Source organism: Cyanistes caeruleus, chromosome 2 (genome assembly GCF_971803275.1).
Source record: "Cyanistes caeruleus chromosome 2, bCyaCae1.hap1.1, whole genome shotgun sequence".
NCBI classification, from domain to species: domain Eukaryota; kingdom Metazoa; phylum Chordata; class Aves; order Passeriformes; family Paridae; genus Cyanistes; species Cyanistes caeruleus.
Genome location: NC_141702.1, coordinates 1,603,129 through 1,625,640, shown reverse-complemented (window position 1 = coordinate 1,625,640; position 22,512 = coordinate 1,603,129). Strand labels below are relative to the sequence as shown.

The 22,512-nt window shown below is 48.4% G+C and overlaps 2 protein-coding genes across 5 annotated transcripts in view; one reads left to right on the top strand and one right to left on the bottom strand.

The window, feature by feature from the left end:
* ADCY3 (adenylate cyclase 3) overlaps window positions 1-11,034 on the top strand; it is a 50,130-nt gene extending 39,096 nt beyond the window's left edge. For all 4 annotated transcript variants that reach the window (XM_086875399.1, XM_086875398.1, XM_086875400.1 and 1 more), the window contains 5 exons: window positions 4,112-4,258; window positions 5,606-5,719; window positions 7,618-7,744; window positions 7,821-7,945; window positions 10,643-11,034. In XM_086875399.1, coding sequence (XP_086731525.1) covers window positions 4,112-4,258; window positions 5,606-5,719; window positions 7,618-7,744; window positions 7,821-7,945; window positions 10,643-10,807 — 678 coding nt within the window. In that variant the 3' untranslated portion in view covers window positions 10,808-11,034. The remainder of the gene's footprint in view (window positions 1-4,111; window positions 4,259-5,605; window positions 5,720-7,617; window positions 7,745-7,820; window positions 7,946-10,642) is intronic.
* A 3,607-nt stretch (window positions 11,035-14,641) lies between these two features.
* POMC (proopiomelanocortin) lies at window positions 14,642-22,242 on the bottom strand. The gene is made up of 2 exons (XM_023946233.2): window positions 22,089-22,242; window positions 14,642-15,287 (listed from the first exon to the last, which is right to left on the bottom strand). The coding sequence occupies exons 1-2, from the start codon at window positions 22,206-22,208 to the stop codon at window positions 14,754-14,756; spliced, it is 654 nt and encodes a 217-aa protein (XP_023802001.1). The 5' UTR covers window positions 22,209-22,242; the 3' UTR covers window positions 14,642-14,753.
* Window positions 22,243-22,512: the final 270 nt, after the last annotated feature.

Sequence of the window (22,512 nt, the reverse complement as noted above, 5' to 3'; positions counted from 1 at the left end):
TTTTTTCCCTTTTTCCCCTTTTTTCCCCTTTTTCCCCTTTTTTTTCCCTTTTTTCCCATTTTTTCCCTTTTTTTCCCTTTTTTCCCTTTTTTTCCCCTTTTTTCCCCTTTTTTCCCCTTTTTCCCTTTTTTTCCCTTTTTTCCCTTTTTTTTCCCTTTTTTTTCCCTTTTTTCTCCTTTTTTCCCTTTTTTTCCCTTTTTTTTCCTTTTTTCCCTTTTTTTCCCTTTTTTCCCTTTTTTCCCCTTTTTTCCCCTTTTTTCCCCTTTTTCCCCTTTTTTTCTTTTTTTTTCCCTTTTTTTCCCCTTTTTTTCCCTTTCTTTCCCTTTTTTCCCTTTTTCCCCCTTTTTTCCCTTTTTTCCCCTTTTTTCCCCTTTTTTCCCTTTTTTTTCCCTATTTTCCCCTTTTTTCCCTTTTTTCCCTTTTTTTCCCTTTTTTTCCCTTTATTCCCTTTTTTCCCCCTTTTTTTCCCCCTTTTTTTTCCCTTTTTTTCCCTTTTTTTCCCTTTTTTTCCCCTTTTTTTCCCCTATTTTTTCCCTTTTTTTCCCTTTTTTTTCCTTTTTTCCCTTTTTTTTCCCTTTTTTCCCTTTTTTCCCCTTTTTTCCCCTTTTTTCCCCTTTTTCCCCTTTTTTTCTTTTTTTTTCCCTTTTTTCCCCTTTTTTTCCCTTTCTTTCCCTTTTTTCCCTTTTTCCCCCTTTTTTCCCTTTTTTCCCCTTTTTTCCCCTTTTTTTCCCTATTTTCCCCTTTTTTCCCTTTTTTCCCTTTTTTTCCCTTTTTTTCCCTTTATTCCCTTTTTTCCCCCTTTTTTTCCCCCTTTTTTTCCCTTTTTTCCCCTTTTTTTCCCCTTTTTTTCCCCTATTTTTTCCCTTTTTTTCCCTTTTTTTCCTTTTTTTTCCTTTTTTTTTCCCCTTTTTTTTCCCTTTTTTCTCCCCTTTTTTCCCCTTTTTTCCCCTTTTTTCCCTTTTTTCCCCTTTTTCTCCCTTTTTTCCCTGCTTCTTTCCCGCGTTATCCCAGCATTATCCGTCCGGATTCTGGCTCCGTCCCCATCCCGACTCCTCTCCGGGAAGGAATTTCGGGAATTCCCTGGGAATTGGGGACTCCAGGAAGGGTCTCCCTATCCCAGAATTCCATAAAAATCCCTCGGGATGGATCCGGAGCCTCCTGGATCCCGGAATGGCTTCAATAATTCCCAAATAATTCCCCAATAATTCCCAAATAATTCCCCAATAATTCCCCAATAATTCCCGAATAATTCCCAAATAATTCCCCAATAATTCCCGAATAATTCCAGGTTCATTCCGGATCCAATCCCAGGCTGGGAATGGAGGGAATTCCCTGGGAAAACGGGGAGGGATTTGGGATTTGGGAAGGAATTCCTGGGGTATCCCAGGATAATAAATTCCCAGCAGGATAATTCCCAGTGGGATAATTCCTGGTGGGATAATTCCCGGTGGGATAATTAATTCCCGGTGTGATTCCCAATTCCCATTGGAATAATTCCCAGTGGGATAATTCCTATCGGGATAATAATTCCTATCGGGATAATTCTGGGTGGGATAATTCTGGGTGGGATAATTCCCAGTGGGATAATTCCCAGTGGGATAATTAATTCCCGGTGTGATTCCCAATTCCCGGCGGGATAATTCCCATTGGAATAATTCCCATCGGGATAATTCCCAGCAGGATAATTCCCAGTGGGATGATAATTCCTATCGGGATAATTCTGGGTGGGATAATTCCCAGTGGGATAATAATTCCCGGCAGGATAATTCCCGTCAGGATGATAATTCCTATCGGGATAATTCCCAGTGGGATAATTCCCGGTGGGATAATTAATTCCCAGCAGGATAATTCCCGGTGGGATAATTAATTCCCGGTGTGATTCCCAATTCCCATTGGAATAATTCCCGGTGGGATAATTCCTATCAGGATAATAATTCCTATCGGGATAATTCTGGGTGGGATGATTGATTCCCGATGGGATAATTAATTCCCATTGGGGTAATTCCTGGTGGGATAATTAATTCCCGGTGGGATAATAATTCCCGGTGGGATAATTAATTCCTGGTGGGATAATTAATTCCCGGTGGGTTAATTCCTGGTGGGATAATTCCTATCGGGATAATTCCAGGCAGGATGATTGATTCCTGGTGGGATAATAATTCCCGGTGGGATAATTAATTCCCAGTGGGTTAATTCCTGGTGGGATAATTCCTATCGGGATAATTCTGGGCGGGATAATTCCCAGTGGGATAATTCCCGGTGGGATAATAATTCCCATTGGGATAATTTCCATTGGGGTGATTCCCATTGGGATAATTAATTCCCGTCGGGATAATTAATAACGATAATTCCCAGGAGCTGTACAGCCAGTCGTACGAGGAGATGGGGGTGATGTTCACCCCCGGAATTCCCGTCGGGATAACGACGATTCCCGGTTCCCAGGAGCTGTACAGCCAGTCGTACGAGGAGATCGGGGTGATGTTCACCCCCGGAATTCCCGTCGGGATAATTCCCGTCGGGATAATTCCCGTTGGGATAACGACGATTCCCGGTTCCCAGGAGCTGTACAGCCAGTCGTACGAGGAGATGGGGGTGATGTTCACCCCCGGAATTCCCGTCGGGATAATTCCCGTCGGGATAATAACGATGATTCCCGGTTCCCAGGAGCTGTACAGCCAGTCGTACGAGGAGATCGGGGTGATTGATGTTCACCCCCGGAATTCCCGTCGGGATAATTCCCGTTGGGATAATTCCCGTCGGGATAACGATGATTCCCGGTTCCCAGGAGCTGTACAGCCAGTCGTACGAGGAGATCGGGGTGATTGATGTTCACCCCCGGAATTCCCGTCGGGATAATTCCCGTTGGGATAATTCCCGTCGGGATAACGACAATTCCCGGTTCCCAGGAGCTGTACAGCCAGTCGTACGAGGAGATGGGGGTGATGTTCACCCCCGGAATTCCCGTCGGGATAATTCCCGTCGGGATAATTCCCGTCGGGATAATAACGACAATTCCCGGTTCCCAGGAGCTGTACAGCCAGTCGTACGAGGAGATGGGGGTGATGTTCACTCCCGGAATTCCCGTCGGGATAATTCCCGTCGGGATAATAACGACAATTCCCGGTTCCCAGGAGCTGTACAGCCAGTCGTACGAGGAGATGGGGGTGATGTTCCCGTCGGGATAATTCCCGTCGGGATAACGATGATTCCCGGTTCCCAGGAGCTGTACAGCCAGTCGTACGAGGAGATCGGGGTGATGTTGAATTCCCGTCGGGATAATAACGACAATTCCCGGTTCCCAGGAGCTGTACAGCCAGTCGTACGAGGAGATCGGGGTGATGTTCCCGTCGGGATAATTCCCGTCGGGATAATAACGACGATTCCCGGTTCCCAGGAGCTGTACAGCCAGTCGTACGAGGAGATGGGGGTGATGTTCACCCCCGGAATTCCCGTCGGGATAATTCCCATCGGGATAACGGCAATTCCCGGTTCCCAGGAGCTGTACAGCCAGTCGTACGAGGAGATGGGGGTGATGTTCACCCCCGGAATTCCCGTCGGGATAATTCCCGTCGGGATAATAACGACGATTCCCGGTTCCCAGGAGCTGTACAGCCAGTCGTACGAGGAGATCGGGGTGATGCTCACCCCCGGAATTCCCGTCGGGATAATTCCCATCGGGATAACGGCAATTCCCGGTTCCCAGGAGCTGTACAGCCAGTCGTACGAGGAGATGGGGGTGATGTTCACCCCCGGAATTCCCGTCGGGATAATTCCTGTCGGGATAACGATGATTCCCGGTTCCCAGGAGCTGTACAGCCAGTCGTACGAGGAGATGGGGGTGATGTTCACCCCTGGAATTCCCGTCGGGATAATTCCCGTCGGGATAACGATGATTCCCGGTTCCCAGGAGCTGTACAGCCACTCGTACGAGGAGATCGGGGTGATGTTCACCCCCGGAATTCCCGTCGGGATAATTCCCGTCAGGATAACAACAATTCCCGGTTCCCAGGAGCTGTACAGCCAGTCGTACGAGGAGATCAGGGTGATGTTCACCTCTGGAATTCCCGTCGGGATAATTCCCGTCGGGATAACGACAATTCCCGGTTCCCAGGAGCTGTACAGCCAGTCGTACGAGGAGATCGGGGTGATGTTCGCCTCCCTGCCCAACTTTGCGGATTTCTACACCGAGGAGAGCATCAACAACGGCGGCATCGAGTGCCTGCGCTTCCTCAACGAGATCATCTCCGACTTCGACGCCGTCAGTGGCCGGGAGCAACCACGGGAATAACCAACCGCGGGAATAGTCACGGGAATGTGGGAACCGCGGGAATAGTGACGGGAATGTGGGAACCGCGGGAACGTGGGACCCATGGGAATGACGGGAATGTGGGAACCGTGGGAATAGTGACGGGAATGTGGGAACCACGGGAATAGTGACGGGAATGTGGGACCCACAGGAATGACAGGAATGTGGGAACCACGGGAATGTGGGAACCACAGGAATGTGGGACCCATGGGAATGACGGGAATGTGGGAACCGCGGGAATAGTGACGGGAATGTGGGAACCGCGGGAATAGTGACGGGAATGTGGGAACCACGGGAACGTGGGATCCAAGGGAATGTGGGAACCGGGGGAATGACGGGAATGTGGGACCCACGGGAATAATGATGGGAATGTGGGAACCACGGGAAAGTGGGAACCACGGGAATAATGACGGGAATGTGGGAACCACGGGAATAATGATGGGAATGTGGGAACCACGGGAATTATGGGAATGTGGGAACCACAGGAATGTGGGAAGCATGGGAATGTGGGAATGATGGGAATAATGACGGGAATGTGGGAACCACGGGAATGACGGGAATGTGGGAAGCATGGGAATAATGACGGGAATGTGGGAACCACGGGAATGATGGGAATGTGGAAACCACGGGAAAGTGGGAACCATGGGAATGTGGGACCCACAGGAATGACGGGAATGTGGGACCCATGGGAATGTGGGACAGGAATAATGATTGGAATTACCGTCCGGAATTCCCAACCGGAACGGGGAACCCATGGGAATGGCCTGCTGGGATGGGGGATGGGCGGGGATTGCTGGGATGGGAATTCCCGGGATGGGGAATGGATGGGAATTCCCAGAGAATGGACGGGAATTCCCGGAATGGGGAATGGATGGGAATTCCCAGAGAATGGACGGGAATTCCCGGAATGGGGAATGGATGGGAATTCCTGGGATGGGGAATGGATGGGAATTCCTGGGATGGGGATTATCCAGGTGGGATCAAACTGGGAATTGCGGGGAGTATCCATTGGGATCAGATTGAGAATCCCTGGGAATATCCAGGTGGGATCACAGCAGGAATCTCAGGGAATGTCCAGGTGGGATCAGACTGGGAAATTTTGGGAATATCCAGGTGGGAATTTCAAGAATATCCAGGTGGGATCAGACTGGGAATTTTGGGAATGTCCAGGTGGGATCAGACCAGGAATCCCAGGAATATCCAGGTGGGATCAGACTGGGAATTTCGGGAATATCCGGGTGGGAATTTCGGGAATATCGGGGCTCTGGGGTTGATCCCGGGATTTGTCTCCGTGTGCAGCTGCTGGACGAGCCCCAGTTCCGCTGCATCACCAAGATCAAGACCATCGGCAGCACCTACATGGCCGCCTCGGGAGTGACGCCCGACGCCGGCGCCAACGGATTCGGAGCCAAGGTCAGCCCGGGATCCGCCCCCGGGACACCCCCGGGAACGGGGGATGGCCCCGTGAGCCGCGGCACCGTCCCTGGGGACACATCTGGGGGGGTGTGTCACGTCTGTGTGGCACGTCTGTGTGTCACGTCTGTGTGTCACATCTCTGTGTGTCACGTCTGTGTGGCACGTCTCCATCATCTCCATCATCTCCATCTCCATCTCCCATCTCAATCTTCATCTCCATCTCCATCATCTCCATCGTCTCCATCTCGATCTCCCATCTCCATCTCCATCGTCTCCATCTCCTTCATCTCCATTATCTCCCATCTCCCATCTCCTTCATCTCCATTTCCATCATCTCCATTGTCTCCCATAATCTCCATCTCCCATCTCCATCTCCATCTCTATCTCCATCCCCATCATCTCCACCTCCCATCTCCATCTCCCTCTCCCTCATCTCCATCTCCCATCTCTGTGTCCCATCTCCCATCTCCATCTCCATCTCTATCTCCATCTCCCATCTCTGTGTCTCATCTCCATCCCCATCATCTCCACCTCCCATCTCCATCTCCCTCTCCCTCATCTCCATCTCCATCTCCCATCTCTGTGTCCCATCTCCCATCTCCATCTCCATCTCCCATCTCCATCTCCATCATCTCCATCATCTCCATCTCCATCTCCCATCTCTGTGTCCCATCTCCATCTCCATCATCTCCATCATCTCCATCTCCATCTCCATCTCCCATCTCCATCTCCATAATCTCCATAATCTCCATAATCTCCATCATCTCCATCATCTCCATCATCTCCATCATCTCCATCATCTCCATCATCTCCATCATCTCCATCTCCATCATCTCCATCATCTCCATCTCCATCTCCCATCTCTGTGTCACATCTCTGTGTCTCATCTCCATCTCCATCATCTCCATCTCCATCATCTCCATCTCCCATCTCCATCTCCCTCTCCCTCATCTCCATCTCCCATCTCCATCTCCATCTCCATCATCTCCATCTCCATCATCTCCATCATCTCCATCTCCATCTCCCATCTCCATCTCCATCATCTCCATCATCTCCATCATCTCCATCATCTCTATCTCCATGTCCCATGTCCCATGTCCCATGTCCCATCTCCATCTCCATCTCCCATCTCCATCTCCATCATCTCCATCTCCATCATCTCCATCTCCATCTCCCATCTCCATCTCCCATCTCCATCTCCATCATCCCCATCATCTCCATCTCCATCATCTCCATCTCCCATCTCCATCATCTCCATCATCTCCATCTCCCATCTCCATCTCCCATCTCCATCTCCATCTCCCATCTCCATCTTCATAATCTCCCATCTCCATCTCCATCATCTCCATCTCCATGTCCCATCTCCATCTCCATCATCTCCATCATCTCCATCATCTCCATCTCCCATCTCTGTGCCTCATCTCCATCTCCATCATCTCCATCTCACATCTCCATCTCCATCTCCCTCTCCCTCATCTCCATCTCCATCTCCCATCTCTGTGTCCCATCTCCCATCCCCATCTCCATCTCCCTCTCCCATCTCCATCTCCATCATCTCCATCATCTCCATCATCTCCATCATCTCCATCTCCCATCTCTGTGTCCCATCTCCCATCTCCATCTCCATCATCCCCATCATCTCCATCTCCATCATCTCCATCTCCCATCTCCATCTCCCATCTCCATCTCCATAATCTCCCATCTCCATCTCCATCATCTCCATCTCCATGTCCCATGTCCCATCTCCATCTCCATCATCTCCATCTCCACCATCTCCATCTCCATAATTTCCCATCTCCATCTCCATCTCCATCACCTCCCTCCCCGTCCCCCCCCTCCCCCGCCGTGTCCCGTTGGATCCGTTCCGGCCGCAATTCCCGGGATTTTGCCCTCAGCCGGATCCTCGCTCGGACAAGGAGCGCTGGCAGCACCTGGCCGACCTGGCCGACTTCGCGCTGGCCATGAAGGTGACCCTGATGAACATCAACTACCAGTCCTTCAACAACTTCATGCTGCGCATAGGCAAGTCCGGGAATAATCCCGGGAATCCCGGGAATCCCGGGAATTCCGGGGGTAATCCCGGGAATTCTCCGGGCAGGGATGAACAAGGGGGCGGTGCTGGCCGGAGTCATCGGCGCCCGGAAGCCGCACTACGACATCTGGGGCAACACCGTCAACGTGGCCAGCAGGATGGAATCCACCGGGGTCATGGGCAACATCCAGGTGGGAATGGGGCGGGAATCGCACCGGGAATTGTGGCCGGGAATCACCGGGAACATCCGGGGGGGATGGGGAATCCACCGGGGTCATGGGCAACATCCAGGTGGGAATGGGGCGGGAATGGGGCAGGAATGGCCTGGAATCACCGGGAACATCCGGGGGGGATGGGGAATCCACCGGGGTCATGGGGAACATCCAGGTGGGAATGGGGCGGGAATGGGGCAGGAATGACCGGGAATGTCCAGGAATGTCCGGGGGGGTGGGGAATGAATAGCCAGGGATCGCCGGGAATGCGCCAGAGTCATGGGCAACATCCAGGTGGGAATGGGATGGGAATCGCACTGGGAATTGTGGCCGGGAATGTCTGGGAATGCCGGGAATCACCGGGAATGTCCGGGGGGGATGGGGAATAGCCAGGGATCACCAGGAATCCACCAGAGTCATGGGAAACATCCAGGTGGGAATCACCGGGAATAGCTGGGAATTGTGTCCGGGAATGTCTGGGAATGCCAGGAATCACCGGGAATGTCTGGGGGGGATGGGGAATGAATGTCCAGGGATCACCGGGAATGCGCCGGAGTCATGGGAAACATCCAGGTGGGAATCACTGGGAATTGTGTACGGGAATGCCAGGAATAGACGGGAATTGCCAGGAATTGTGTCCAGGAATGTCCTGGGGGGGGGGGTGGGGAACGTCCAGGTGGGAATCACCAGGAATCTACCGGGGAATCACCGGGAATTGCTGGGAATTGTGTCCAAGAATCACTGGGAATCACTGGGAATGTCAGGGGGAATGTCCGGGGCGGGGGATGGGGAATGAATGTCCAGGGATTGCCGGGAATGCACCGGAGTCATGGGGAACATCCAGGTGGGAATCACCAGGAATCGCTGGGAATGTCGGGAATCACCAGGAATGTCTGGGGGGGATGGGGAATGTCCAAATGGGAATCACCAGGAATGTCTGGGAACATCTGGGGGGATGGGGAATGAATAGCCAGGGATCACCGGGAATGCACAGGAGTCACAGGCAACATCCAGGTGGGAATGGGGTTGGAATCTCACCGGGAATTGTGTCCGGGAATAGCCAGGAATTACCGGGAATGTCCTGGGGGAGGGGGAACGTCCAGGTGGGAATCACTGGGAATCACCGGGAATGTCCAGGGGGATGGGGAAGGAATAGCCAGGTGGGGATCACCGGGAATTGCCGGGAATCACCGGGAATGTCCAGGGATCAGCGGGAATGCACCGGAGTCATGGGGAACATCCAGGTGGGAATGGGGCGGGAATCGCACCGGGAATTGTGTCCGGGAATCACCGGGAATTTCCTGGGGGATGGGGAACGTCCAGGTGGGAATCAGCGGGAATTGTGTCCGGGAATTGTGTCTGGGAATTGTGTCTGGGAATCACCGGGAATTTCCTGGGGGATGGGGAACGTCCAGGTGGGAATCAGTGGGAATTGTGTCTGGGAATGCCGGGAATCACTGGGAATGTCTGGGGGGGATGGGGAATGAATGTCCAGGGATCGCTGGGAAAGCACCGGAGTCATGGGGAACATCCAGGTGGGAATGGGGCGGGAATTCTGTCTGGGAATCGTGGCTGGGAATTGTGGCCGGGAATTGTGGCCAGGAATAGCTGGGGATCACTGGGAATGTCTGGGGGGGGATGGGGAATGAATAGCCAGGGATCACCGGGAATGCACCGGGGTCATGGAGAACATCCAGGTGGGAATGGGGCGGGAATCTCACCGGGAATTGTGTCCGGGAATAGCCAGGAATTACCAAGAATGTCCTGGGGGATAGGGAATGTCCAGGTGGGAATCACTGGGAATCACCGGGAATGTCCAGGGGGATGGGGAAGGAATAGCCAGGTGGGGATCACCGGGAATTGCCGGGAATCACCGGGAATGTCCAGGGATCAGCGGGAATGCACCGGAGTCATGGGCAACATCCAGGTGGGAATGGGGCGGGAATCGCACCGGGAATTGTGTCCGGGAATCACCGGGAACATCCGGGGGGGATGGGGAACGTCCAGGTGGGAATCAGCGGGAATTGTGTCTGGGAATCAGCGGGAATGTTCGGGAGGATGGGGGGATGGGGAATGAAAAGCTGGGAATCAGCGGGAATGCACCGGAGTCATGGGGAACATCCAGGTGGGAATGGGGCGGGAATCGCATCCAGGAATTGTGTCCGGGAATCACCGGGAATTTCCTGGGGGATGGGGAATGTCCAGGTGGGAATCAGCGGGAATTGTGTCTGGGAATTGTGTCTGGGAATCACCGGGAATTTCCTGGGGGATGGGGAACGTCCAGGTGGGAATCAGCGGGAATTGTGTCCGGGAATTGTGTCTGGGAATCACCGGGAATTTCCTGGGGGATGGGGAATGAATAGCCAGGACTCCCCGGACTCACAGAATTACGGAATCCTGGAATTCCTTGGGATGGGATCCACGGATTCCCAACCCCATCCCATTCCCAGCCCCATTCCCACCCTGCTCCAGCTTTTCCTTGGACAACCCCAAGAATTCCCCGGGAATTCCAACCCAGCCAGGAATTCCCACCAACTCTCCCACACCCGGAATCCATCCCGTCCTTCCCCATCCCTTTTTCCTTTCACCCTTCTTTTCCCCCCACCCCGGGGAGGGATGAAATTCCGAAATTCCCAAATTCCCGGTTTTTTTTTTCCCCGTCGGAATTCCCGGCAGGTGGTGGAGGAGACGCAGCAGATCCTGAAGGAATTCGGGTTCCGCTTCGTCCGGCGCGGCGCCGTCTACGTCAAGGGCAAAGGGGAGCTCCTCACCTTCTTCCTGAAGGGCCGGGAAAAACCGGGATCCGTGCCCCTCCCCCACCAGGTGCTGGAGAATTCCTGAGGAATCCTCGGGAATCCCCGCCGGGACGAGGATCCCCCGCGGCCCCTGGGGAAGGGGGATTGTCCCCGGGGTTTTCTGGGAATTCCGGGAGACGCGAGCTCAGGGATGGTGGGGAGGGATGGGAGCGAGGCGGCGGGGGGAGGGAAAAGCGGGAATTGCCGGGAGCCGCCCCCCCCCCCCCCCCGGAGTGTTTTGTGTTCCGGATCCATAAATTCTGTCGGAGAAGACGTGGATTGGTGTTTGTGACCCCGCGGGAAGCGGGAATAGGGATCGGGGGCGGGAATCGGGGATCGGGGATCGGGAATTGGGGATTGGGATCAGGGATCGGGATCGGGAATCGGGGGCGGGAATTGGGATCAGGAATCAGGGGCGGGAATTGGGATCGGGGATCAGAGATTGGGAATTGGGATCAGGAATCGGGGGCGGGATTTGGGATCAGGAATCGGGATCAGGAATCGGGATCAGGAATCAGGGGCGGGAATCGGAATCGGGAATCGGGATCAGGAATCGGGAATTGAGAATCGGGGCGGGAATCAGGGGCGGGAATTGGGATCGGGAATCGGGATCAGGAATTGGGATCAGGAATCAGGGGCGGGAATTGGGATCAGGGATCGGAGATCGGGAATTGGGATCAGGAATCAGGGGCGGGAATCGGGATCAGGATCAGGAATGGGGATTGGGAATCGGGGGTGGGAATCAGGATCAGGGATCAGGATCAGGAATCTGAATCAGGAATTGGGTGCTGGAATTGGGATCAGGAATCGGGAATCAGGGGCTGGAATCAGGAATCAGGATCAGGGATCAGGATCAGGATCAGGAATCGGGAATAGGGGGTGGGAATCGGGAATCGGGATCAGGGATCAGGATCAGGAATCAGGATCGGGGATCAGGATCAGGAATCAGGGGTGGGAATTTTCGATCAAGAATCGGGAATCGGGGGTGGGATTGGGATTGGGAATTGGGGTCAGGGTTGGGATCAGGATTGGGAATTGGGGGCGGGATTGGGAATCTGGATCGGGGATTGAGATCAGGAATTGGGATCGGGAATCAGGGATCGGGGGCAGGAATCGGGATCGGGGATCAGGATCAGGAATCGGGATCAGGAATTGGGATCGGGATCAGAAATCGGGGGCAGGAATTGGAATCAGGAATCGGGAATCAGGAATAAGGATCAGGAATTGGGGGTGGGAATCGGGATCAGGAATCAGGAATCGGGGGCGGGAATTGGGAATCGGGATCAGGGATCAGGATCAGGAATTGGGATCAGGAATCAGGGGAGGGAATTGGGATCGGGAATCGGAGGCGGGATTGGGAATCGGGATTGGGAATTGGGGGCAGGATTGGGATCGGGGATCGGGGTCAGGGATCGGGAATCGGGGGCGGGGATTGGGAATGGGGTTCGGGATTAGGGGTCGGTTTTGGGATTGGGATCGGGAACAGGATTGGGATTGGGCTCAGGATTGGGGTCAATATCAGGATCTGGATCAGGATCGGGATTGGGCTCAGGATCAGAGATCCGGATCGGAGATCTGGATCAGGATTGGATTCAGGATCGGGATCGGGATTGGGGTTGAGATGGGGTCAGGATTGGGGTTGGGATGGGGAATTGGGGGTGGGATCGGGAATTGGGCAGGATTGGGGTTGGGATCAGGGTTGGGATTGGGAATTGGGATTGGGATTGGGGTCGGGATCAGGGACAGGACTGGGAATTGGGATGGGGTTTGCAGTTGGGGTTGGGATCAAGATTGGGATTGGAATTGGGAATCAGGATCAGGAATTGGTATTGGGGTTGGGATCGGGATTGGGGTCAGGATTGGGGTCAGGGTCAGGATCGGGGTCAGGATTGGGAATTGGGATCAGGATTGGGATCAGGATCAAGATCGAGCTTGGGATCGAGTCAGGATCGGGATTCGGATTGGAGTCGGAATTGGGATCAAGGCCAGGATCAGGATTGGGATCAGAGATCAGGATCAGGATTGGGGTCAGGATTAGGATCAGAGATCAGAATTGGGATTGGGATCAGGATCAGGATTGGGATTGAGATCAGCGTTAGGATTGGGATCAGGGATCAGGGATCGGGATCGGGGTCGGGATCGGGGTCGGGATTCAGATCAGGAATGGGACTGGGATCGCTGCTGGGATTGGGGTCAGGATCAGAGATGGGGATCAGGATCGGGATTGGGGTCAGGATCAGGATCAGGATCGGGATCGGGGTCAGGATCAGGATCAGAGATCAGGATCAGGATCAGAGATCCGGATTGGGATTGAGATCAGGATTGGGATCGGGGTCGGGAATGGGATCGGGAATGGGATCGGGATTGAGAACGGGATCTGGATTGGGACTGGGATCGGATCGGGATTGGGGTCAATATCGGGATCAGAGATCAGGATAGGGATTGCAATCAGGATTGGAGATCTGGATCAGGATTGGGGTCAGGATCAGGATCGGAATTGGGATTGGGATCAGGATCAGGATTGGGGTCGGGATCAGGATCAGGATTGGGATCAGGATCGGGATCAGGATCGGGGTTGGGGTCAGGATTGGGATCATAGATCAGGGTCAGGATTGGGATCAGGATCGGGATCTGGATTGGAAATCTGGATCAGGATCGGGGTCAGGATTGGAAATCTGGATCAGGATTGGGGTCAGGATCGGGATCAGGATCGGGGTTGGGATCGGGATCGGGATCAGGATTGGAAATCTGGATCAGGATTGGGGTCAGGATTGGGATCAGGATCAGAGCTCAGGATCCGGATCCGGATCAGGATCGGGGTCAGGATTGGGGTCGGGATCGGGGTCAGGATTGGGGTTGGGATCGGGATTGGCGTCTCCGGGAACGGTTCCCATGGAATTTGGCGTTCCCGGAGTTGGGCTCGGCTCCACCGGAAGCAGCGGAATTCCGAAGGCTGATCCCCCATTCCCGGATTTTCCCCGGGATAACGGGAGGGGCTCCAGCGCTTTCCCAAGGGGAATTTTGGATTTGGGGGAATCCTGGAATGGCTGGGACGGGAAGGGGGCTGGAATCCCATCCCAACCTTTCCTGGGATGCTCCCAGGGATCCGGGAATTCTCCGGGAATTCCTTCCCAAAATTCCTCCCCTTTTTCCCCCCAGGGAATTCCCTCCATTCCCAGCCTGGGATTGGATCCAGCCCCATCCCAAGGGAAGGAATTTTGGGAATTCCCTGGGAATTGGGGACTCCGGGAAGGGTCTCCCTATCCCAGAATTCCATAAAAATCCCTCGGGATGGATCCGGAGCCTCCTGGATCCCGGAATCCCGGAATTCCTCGGGATGGGATCCACGGATTCCCAATCCCATCCCATTCCCAGCCCGATCCCGGGATGCTCCGGCTTTTCCTTGGACGCTCCCAGGGATTCTCCGGGAATTCCTTCCCAAAATCCCGCCCCAATTCCCGCCTTTTCCCATGGGAATTCCATTCCCAGTTCCTCCCCAGAATTCCCAACCTGGGAATTCCCTCATCCCCAAACTCCCCCCGCCCATTCCCAACCTTCGGATCCATCCCCAATTCCCGAATTCTTTTTTCCCCCCCCCCCCCCGTTTCCTCCGAACTCTCTTCATCCGGAATTTTCTTTTTATTTCCTTCGGGAATTTTTTATTCCATCCCTCCTTTCCAGCATTTCACAGGAATTCCCAAGAATTCCCACCCGGGGATGAGGGGGGGATCCATCCATCCCGGAATTCCCAACCCGGAATCCCGGGATTTCCTCCTTTATTCCGAAGGACGAAGCGCGCTAAGGGGACGCTACGGGGTGGGGGGGAGGGGCGGGATTTTCCCGCCTTTTTTTTTTTTTTTCCCGCCTTTTTTTTTCCCGCTTTTTTTTCCCGCTTTTTTTTTTTTTTTTTTTTTTTTTTTTTTTTTTTTTTCTTCCCGCTTTTTACTTCCCGTTTTTTTCCCCCCCAGGGGTTTTCCGGGATTTTCCCTCCCTCACTGCCCATCCTTGGAAAAGCTTTTCCCGATGGCGTTCTTGAAGAGCGTCACCAGCGGCCTCCGCATCCGCTCCGAGCTCATGAATCCCCCGTAACGCTTTTCCTTCCGGGAATCCCAGGGGAATTCCCAACCTCCTTCCTCCCCCTCTTCCCCTTCACCCCACGGCTCTTCCCGCCGGAATTCCGGCTGGGAATTCTCCTCCCACTCCTCCTGGGCTCCGTTGGGGTAGACCTTGACCGGCCTCCTCTTGCGCCCCACGGGTTTTCCCCATCGGAAGTGCTCCATGGAATACGAGCGCTTCCCGTCTCTTCCCGCCTCTTCCCAGATCCGGGAAAGAGCTGGGGTTCCGGGCGGGAATTCCCGTTTCCGGGCGCCGGGATCGCTGCTGTTCCTGCGGCCGAAGCGGTTCCATCGGAAGTGGCTCATCACGTAGCCGCGGGCTCCCACCGCCGGCAGCGGCTGCCGCTCCCCGTTCCCGGGGAAAACCGGCGATTCCCAGGAGAGCCGGGAGCCGCAGGAGCCCGGGCAGGCCTGCAGGGAGACGGCGGAATTCCCATCGGAGCGGGAATTCCGGGGAATTACCAAATATCCCGGTGGTTTTTTGGTTTTTTTGGGTTTTTTTGGTTTTTTTTTAATGGGAATTTCCCAATCCCTCCCCCCGTTCCCGAAAGATTCCCATCGGGAATTCCCAAATCCCAGAATTCCCGTTCCCGGTTTGATCCCAAGGAATTCCCAGATCCCGTTCCATCCCAGAATTCCCGTTCCCAACCTGATCCCCAGGAATTCCCAGATCCCACCATTTTTTAAATAGGAATCTCCCTGTTCCTCCCCCCGTTCCCCAATGATTCCCAGTGGGAATTCCCAAATCCCGGAATTCCCGTTCCTCTCGTGATTCCCAGGAATTCCCCAATCCCGTTCCATCCCGGAATTCCCGTTCCTCGCGTAATTCCCAGGAATTCCCAAATCCCAGCATTTTTTAATGGGAATTTCCTAACCCTCCCCGTGTTCCCGAACGATTCCCATCAGGAATCCCATCCGGGAATTCCCATTCCATGCGTAATTCCAGAGAATTCCCCAATCCCAGCATTTTTTAATGGGAATCTCCCAATTCCTCCCCCCATTCCCGAACAATTCCCAGTGGGAATTCCCAAATCCCAAAATTCCCATTCCTCTTGTGATTCCCAGGAATTCCCAGATCCCGTTCCATCCCAGAATTCCCGTTCCCCTCTTGATTCCCAGGAATTCCCAGATCCCAGCATTTTTTAATGGGAATTTCCTAACCCTCCCCGTGTTCCCAAACGATTCCCAGTGGGAATTCCCAAATCCCAGAATTCCCATTCCTCTCTTGATTCCCAGGAATTCCCAGATCCCAGCATTTTTTAAATGGGAATTTCCCAACCCTCCCCCCGTTCCTGAATTATTCCCACCGGGAATTCCATCCCGGAATTCCCATTCCTCACGTGATCCCAAGGAATTCCCAAATTTTGGGAATTCCCAAATGCCGTTCCATCCCGGAATTCCCATTCCTCTCGTGATTCCCAGGAATTCCCAAATTTCCCAGCATTTTTTTAATGGGAATTTCCCAACCCTCCCCGTGTTCCCGAACGATTCCCATCGGGAATCCCATCCCAGAATTCCCATTCCATGCGTAATTCCAGAGAATTCCCCAATCCCAGCATTTTTTAATGGGAATCTCCCAATTCCTCCCCCCATTCCCGAACGATTTCCAGTGGGAATTCCCAAATCCCGGAATTCCCATTCCCCTCTTGATTCCAAGGAATTCCCAGATCCCGCCATTTTTTTAATGGGAATTTCCCAACCCTCCCCCCCGTTCCCCAATGATTCCCACCGGGAATTCCCAAATCCCAGAATTCCCGTTCCCGGTTTGATTCCCAGGAATTCCCAGATCCCACCATTTTTTTAATGGGAATTTCCCAATTCCTCCCCCCCGTTCCCCAATGATTCCCACAGGGAATTCCCAAATCCCGGAATTCCCATTCCTCTCATAATTCCAGAGAATTCCTTCAAATCTGGGAATTCCCAAATCTGGGAATTCCCGTTCCTCTTGTGATCCCAAGGAATTCCCAGATCCCGTTCCATCCCGGAATTCCCGTTCCTCGCATAATTCCCAGGAATTCCCAGATCCCGCCATTTTTTAATGGGAATTTCCCAACCCTCCCCCTGTTCCCAAATGATTCCCAGTGGGAATTCCCAAATCCCAGAATTCCCGTTCCTCTCGTGATCCCAAGGAATTCCCAAATCCCGTTCCATCCCGGAATTCCCGTTCCTCGCATAATTCCCAGGAATTCCCCAATCCCAGCATTTTTTAATGGGAATTTCCCAATCCCTCCCCTCATTCCCAAACGATTCCCACTGGGAATTCCCAAATACCAGAATTCCCGTTCCTCTCGTAATTCCAGAGAATTCCTTCAAATCTGGGAATTCCCAAATCTGGGAATTCCCATTCCACGCACGATCCCAGAGAATTCCCAAACCCCGTTCCATCCCGGAATTCCCGTTCCTCTTGGGATTCCTGGGAATTCCCAGATCCCAGCATTTTTAACGGGAATTTCCCAATCCCTCCCCTCGTTCCCAAATGGTTCCCACCAGGAATTCCATCCCGGAATTCCCGTTCCCCTCGTGATTCCCAGGAATTCCCAGATCCCGTTCCATCCCGGAATTCCCCTTCCCGGCTTGATTCCCAGGAATTCCCAAATCTGGGAATTCCCAGATCCCGTTCCACCCCAGAATTCCCAGAATTCCCAACCTGATCCCCAGGAATTCCCAGATCCCGCCTTTTTTTAAATGGGAATTTCCCAATCCCTCCCCCCATTCCCAAGCGATTCCCACCGGGAATTCTGGGATGGAACCGGATTTGGGAATTCCCAGATTTGGGATTTTTTTGGGGGGGGAATATTTAGGATTTTTTGGGATTTGATCCTAAAAAAATCTGAAAGATTCCCCCCCAAAAAAAATCATCTCTGGGTAAATTCCCATTCCCAAATCCCTCCATTTTTTTGGGAATTTTTTTGGAATGATTTCCATTTTTAGGGAATTTTGGGGAATGATTTCCATTTTTTAGGGAATTTTTGGGAATTATTTCCATTTTTTAGGGAATTTTGGGAATTATTTCCATTTTTTAGGGAATTTTTTGGGAATCATTTCCATTTTTAGGGAATTTTTGGGAATTATTTCTATTTTTTGGGGAATTTTTGGGAATTCTTTCCATTTTTTTGGGAATTATTTCCATTTTTTAGGGAGTTTTTGGGAATTATTTCCATTTTTGGGGGAATTTTTTGGGAATTATTTCCATTTTTTTGGGAATTATTTCCATTTTTGGGGAATTTTTGGGAATTATTTCCATTTTTTGGGTAATTTTTGGAAATTATTTCCATTTTTTAGGGAATTTTTTAGGAATTATTTCCATTTTTTAGAGAATTTTTGGGAATTATTTCCAATTTTTTGGGAATTATTTCCATTTTTTGGGGAATTATTTCCATTTTTTAGGGATTTTTTGTGAATCATTTCCATTTTTTGGGAATTTTTGGTAATTATTTCTATTTTTTAGGGAATTTTGGGAATCATTTCCATTTTTGGGGAATTTTGGGGAATTATTTCCATTTTTGGGTAATTTTTTTGGGGATTATTTCCATTTTTTAGGGAATTTTTGGGAATTATTTCCATTTTTTTGGTAATTATTTCCATTTTTTAGGGAATTTTTGGGAATTATTTCCATTTTTTTGGGAATTATTTCCATTTTTGGGGGAATTTTGGGAATTATTTCCATTTTTTAGGGAATTTTTTGGGAATAATTTCCATTTTTGGGGAATTTTGGGGAATTATTTCCATTTTTTTGGGAATTTTTGGGAACTATTTCCATTTTTTTGGGGAATTTTTGGGAATTATTTCCATCTTTCAGGGAATTTTTTAGGAATTATTTCCATTTCGGGGGAATTTTTGGGAATGATTTCCATTTTTTTAGGAATTATTTTCATTTTTGGGGAAATTTTGGGAATCATTTCCATTTTGGGGGGAATTTGGGAAATTATTTCCATTTTTGGGGGAATTTTTGGGAGTTATTTCCATTTTTTTGGGAATCATTTCCATTTTTTAGGGAATTTTTGGGAATTATTTCTATTTTTTAGGGAATTTTGGGAATCATTTCCATTTTTTTTGGAATGATTTCCATTTTTAGGGAATTTTGGGGAATTATTTCCATTTTTTGGGTAATTTTGGGAATCATTTCCATTTTTGGGGGAATTTTGGGGAATGCTTTCCATTTTTTAGGGAATTTTTGGGAGTGATTTCCATTTTATGGGGAATTTTTGGGAATTATTTCCATTTTTTAGGTAATTTTTGGGAATGATTTCCATTTTTTTAGGAATTATTTCCATTTTTGGGGAAATTTTGGGAATTATTTCCATTTTTGGGGGAATTTTTGGGAATTATTTCCATTTTTTGGGGGAATTTTTGGGAATTATTTCCATTTTTTAGGGAATTTTTAGGATTTAATTCCATTTTTTAGGGAATATTTGGGAATCATTTCCATTTTGGGGGGAATTTTTAGGAATTATTTCCATTTTGTAGGGAATTTTTAGGAATTATTTCCATTTTTTTTTGAATGATTTCCATTTTTAGGGAATTTTGGGAATTATTTCCATTTTTTAGGGAATTTTTGGGAATAATTTCCATTTTTTAGGGAATTTTTGGGAATCATTTCCATTTTTTATTAATGATTTCCATTTTTAGGGAATTTTGGGAATTATTTCCATTTTTTAGGGAATTTTTGGGAATTATTTCCATTTTTTGGGAATTATTTCCATTTTTTAGGGAATTTTTGGGAATCATTTCCATTTTTTTGGGAATTATTTCCATTTTTGGGGAAATTTTGGGAATTATTTCCATTTTTTAGGGAATTTTTTGGATTTAATTCCATTTTTTAGGGAATATTTGGGAATCATTTCCATTTTGGGGGGAATTTTTAGGAATTATTTCCATTTTTTAGGGAATTTTTAGGAATTATTTCCATTTTTTTTGAATGATTTCCATTTTTAGGGAATTTTGGGAATTATTTCTATTTTTTAGGGAATTTTTGGGAATTATTTCCATTTTTTGGGTAATTTTTGGGAATTATTTCCATTTTTGGGGAATTTTTGGGAATTATTTCCATTTTTGGGGGAATTTTTAGGATTTAATTCCATTTTTTAGGGAATTTTTGGGAATAATTTCCATTTTTTTGGGAATTATTTCCATTTTTTGGGGAATTTTTTGGGAATTATTTCCATTTTTTAGGGAATTTTTGGGAATTATTTCCATTTTTTGGGGAATTATTTCCATTTTTTGGGGAATTATTTCCATTTTTTTGGGAATTATTTCCATTTTTGGGGATTTTTTGGGAATTATTTCCATTTTTGGGGGAATTTTTGGGAATTATTTCCATTTTTTAGGGAATTTTTGGAATTATTTCAATTTTTTGAGGAATTTTGGGGAATTATTTCCATTTTTTTGGGAATTATTTCCATTTTTTAGGGAATTATTTCCATTTTGTAGGGAATTTTGGGAATGATTTCCATTTTTAGGGTAATTTTTGGAATTATTTCCATTTTTTCGGGAATTTTTAGGATTTAATTATTTAATTCAATTTTTTGGGGAATTTTTGGGAATTATTTCCATTTTTTAGGGAATTTTGGGAATAATTTCCATTTTTTTTGTAATTAATTCCATTTTTTAGGGAATTTTTGGGAATTATTTCCATTTTTTAGGGAATTTTTGGGAATTATTTCCATTTTTTCGGGAATTTTTTGGATTTAATTCCATTTTTTGGGTAATTTTTGGGAATCATTTCCATTTTTTAGGGAATTTTGGGAATTATTTCCATTTTTTAGGGAATTTTTGGGAATGATTTCCATTTTTTTAGGAGTTATTTCCATTTTTGGGGAAATTTTGGGAATCATTTGCATTTTGGGGGGAATTTTTGGGAATTATTTCCATTTTTTGGGGAATTTTTAGGATTTAATTCCATTTTTGGGGGAATTTTTTTGGAATTATTTCCATTTTTTAGGGAATTTTTGGGAATCATTTCCATTTTTTGGGAATTTTTGGGAATCATTTCCATTTTTTTGGGAATTATTTCCATTTTTGGGGAATTATTTCCATTTTTGGGGGAATTTTTAGGATTTAATTCCATTTTTTAGGGAATTTTTGGGAATCATTTCCATTTTTAGGGAATTTTTGGGAATTATTTCCATTTTTTTTGGAATTATTTCCATTTTGTAGGAAATTTTGGGAATGATTTCCATTTTTAGGGTAATTTTTGGAATTATTTCCATTTTTTCGGGAATTTTTAGGATTTAATTATTTAATTCAATTTTTTGGGGAATTTTTTGGAATTATTTCCATTTTTTGGGGAATTTTTAGCATTTAATTCCATTTTTGGGGGAATTTTTTTGGAATGATTTCCATTTTTTAGGGAATTTTTGGGAATCATTTCCATTTTTTTGGGAATTATTTCCATTTTTGGGGAAATTTTGGGAATTATTTCCATTTTTTAGGGAATTTTTTGGATTTAATTCCATTTTTTAGGGAATTTTTAGGATTTAATTCCATTTTTTAGGGAATATTTGGGAATCATTTCCATTTTGGGGGGAATTTTTAGGAATTATTTCCATTTTTTTTTGAATGATTTCCATTTTTAGGGAATTTTGGGAATTATTTCTATTTTTTAGGGAATTTTTGGGAATTATTTCCATTTTTTGGGTAATTTTTGGGAATTATTTCCATTTTTGGGGAATTTTTGGGAATTATTTCCATTTTTGGGGGAATTTTTAGGATTTAATTCCATTTTTTAGGGAATTTTTGGGAATAATTTCCATTTTTTTGGGAATTATTTCCATTTTTTGGGGAATTTTTTGGGAATTATTTCCATTTTTTAGGGAATTTTTGGGAATTGTTTCCATTTTTTAGGTAATTTTTGGAATAATTTCCATTTTTTTTGGGAATCATTTCCATTTTTTGGGGAATTTTTCGGGTTTAATTCCATTTTTTGGGTAATTTTTTGGAATCTTCCATTTTTTCGGGAATTTTTAGGATTAAATTCCATTTTTTAGGGAATTTTTGGGAATTATTTCCATTTTTTAGGGAATTTTGGGAATCATTTCCATTTTTTTTTAATTATTTCCATTTTTTGGGGAATTTTTAGGATTAAATTCCATTTTCCGGGAATTTTTGGGAATCATTTCCATTTTTTCGGGAATTTTTCGGATTTAATTCCATTTTTTCGGGTGGGGAATTTGATCCCGTATTTCTCCCATCCCCAATTCCCGAGGATTTTACCGGAATTCCGGCCTCTCCTCCTGGATCCCGACACTCCGGGTTCTCCGGGCACGGATCCCAGGCTCCCGCGGAATTCCAGAGGATCAGGACCAGCGCCACCGGAACCATTCCCGACCCCATCCCGGCCCGGAAAAACGGGAATCAGCTGCCGGAAAAATCCCCAAAAAAAATCCCCGCTGAGAAATTCCCGGGAATTCCTCATTTTTCCCCCTGCCTCAGTTTCCCCGTGCCTCAGTTTCCCTCTGGATAAATCCCTCCTCCCCTTTTCCGGTATCTGGGATCGATTTCCGTGGGAAAATCCCATTTTTTTCCCCAAATCTGGGAATGTTCTGGAAGGAATTTTTCCTCCCTTTCTTATCCCCGTGCCTCAGTTTCCCTCTGGAAAAATCCCTCCTCCCGTTTTCTGGGATCTGGGATCGATTTC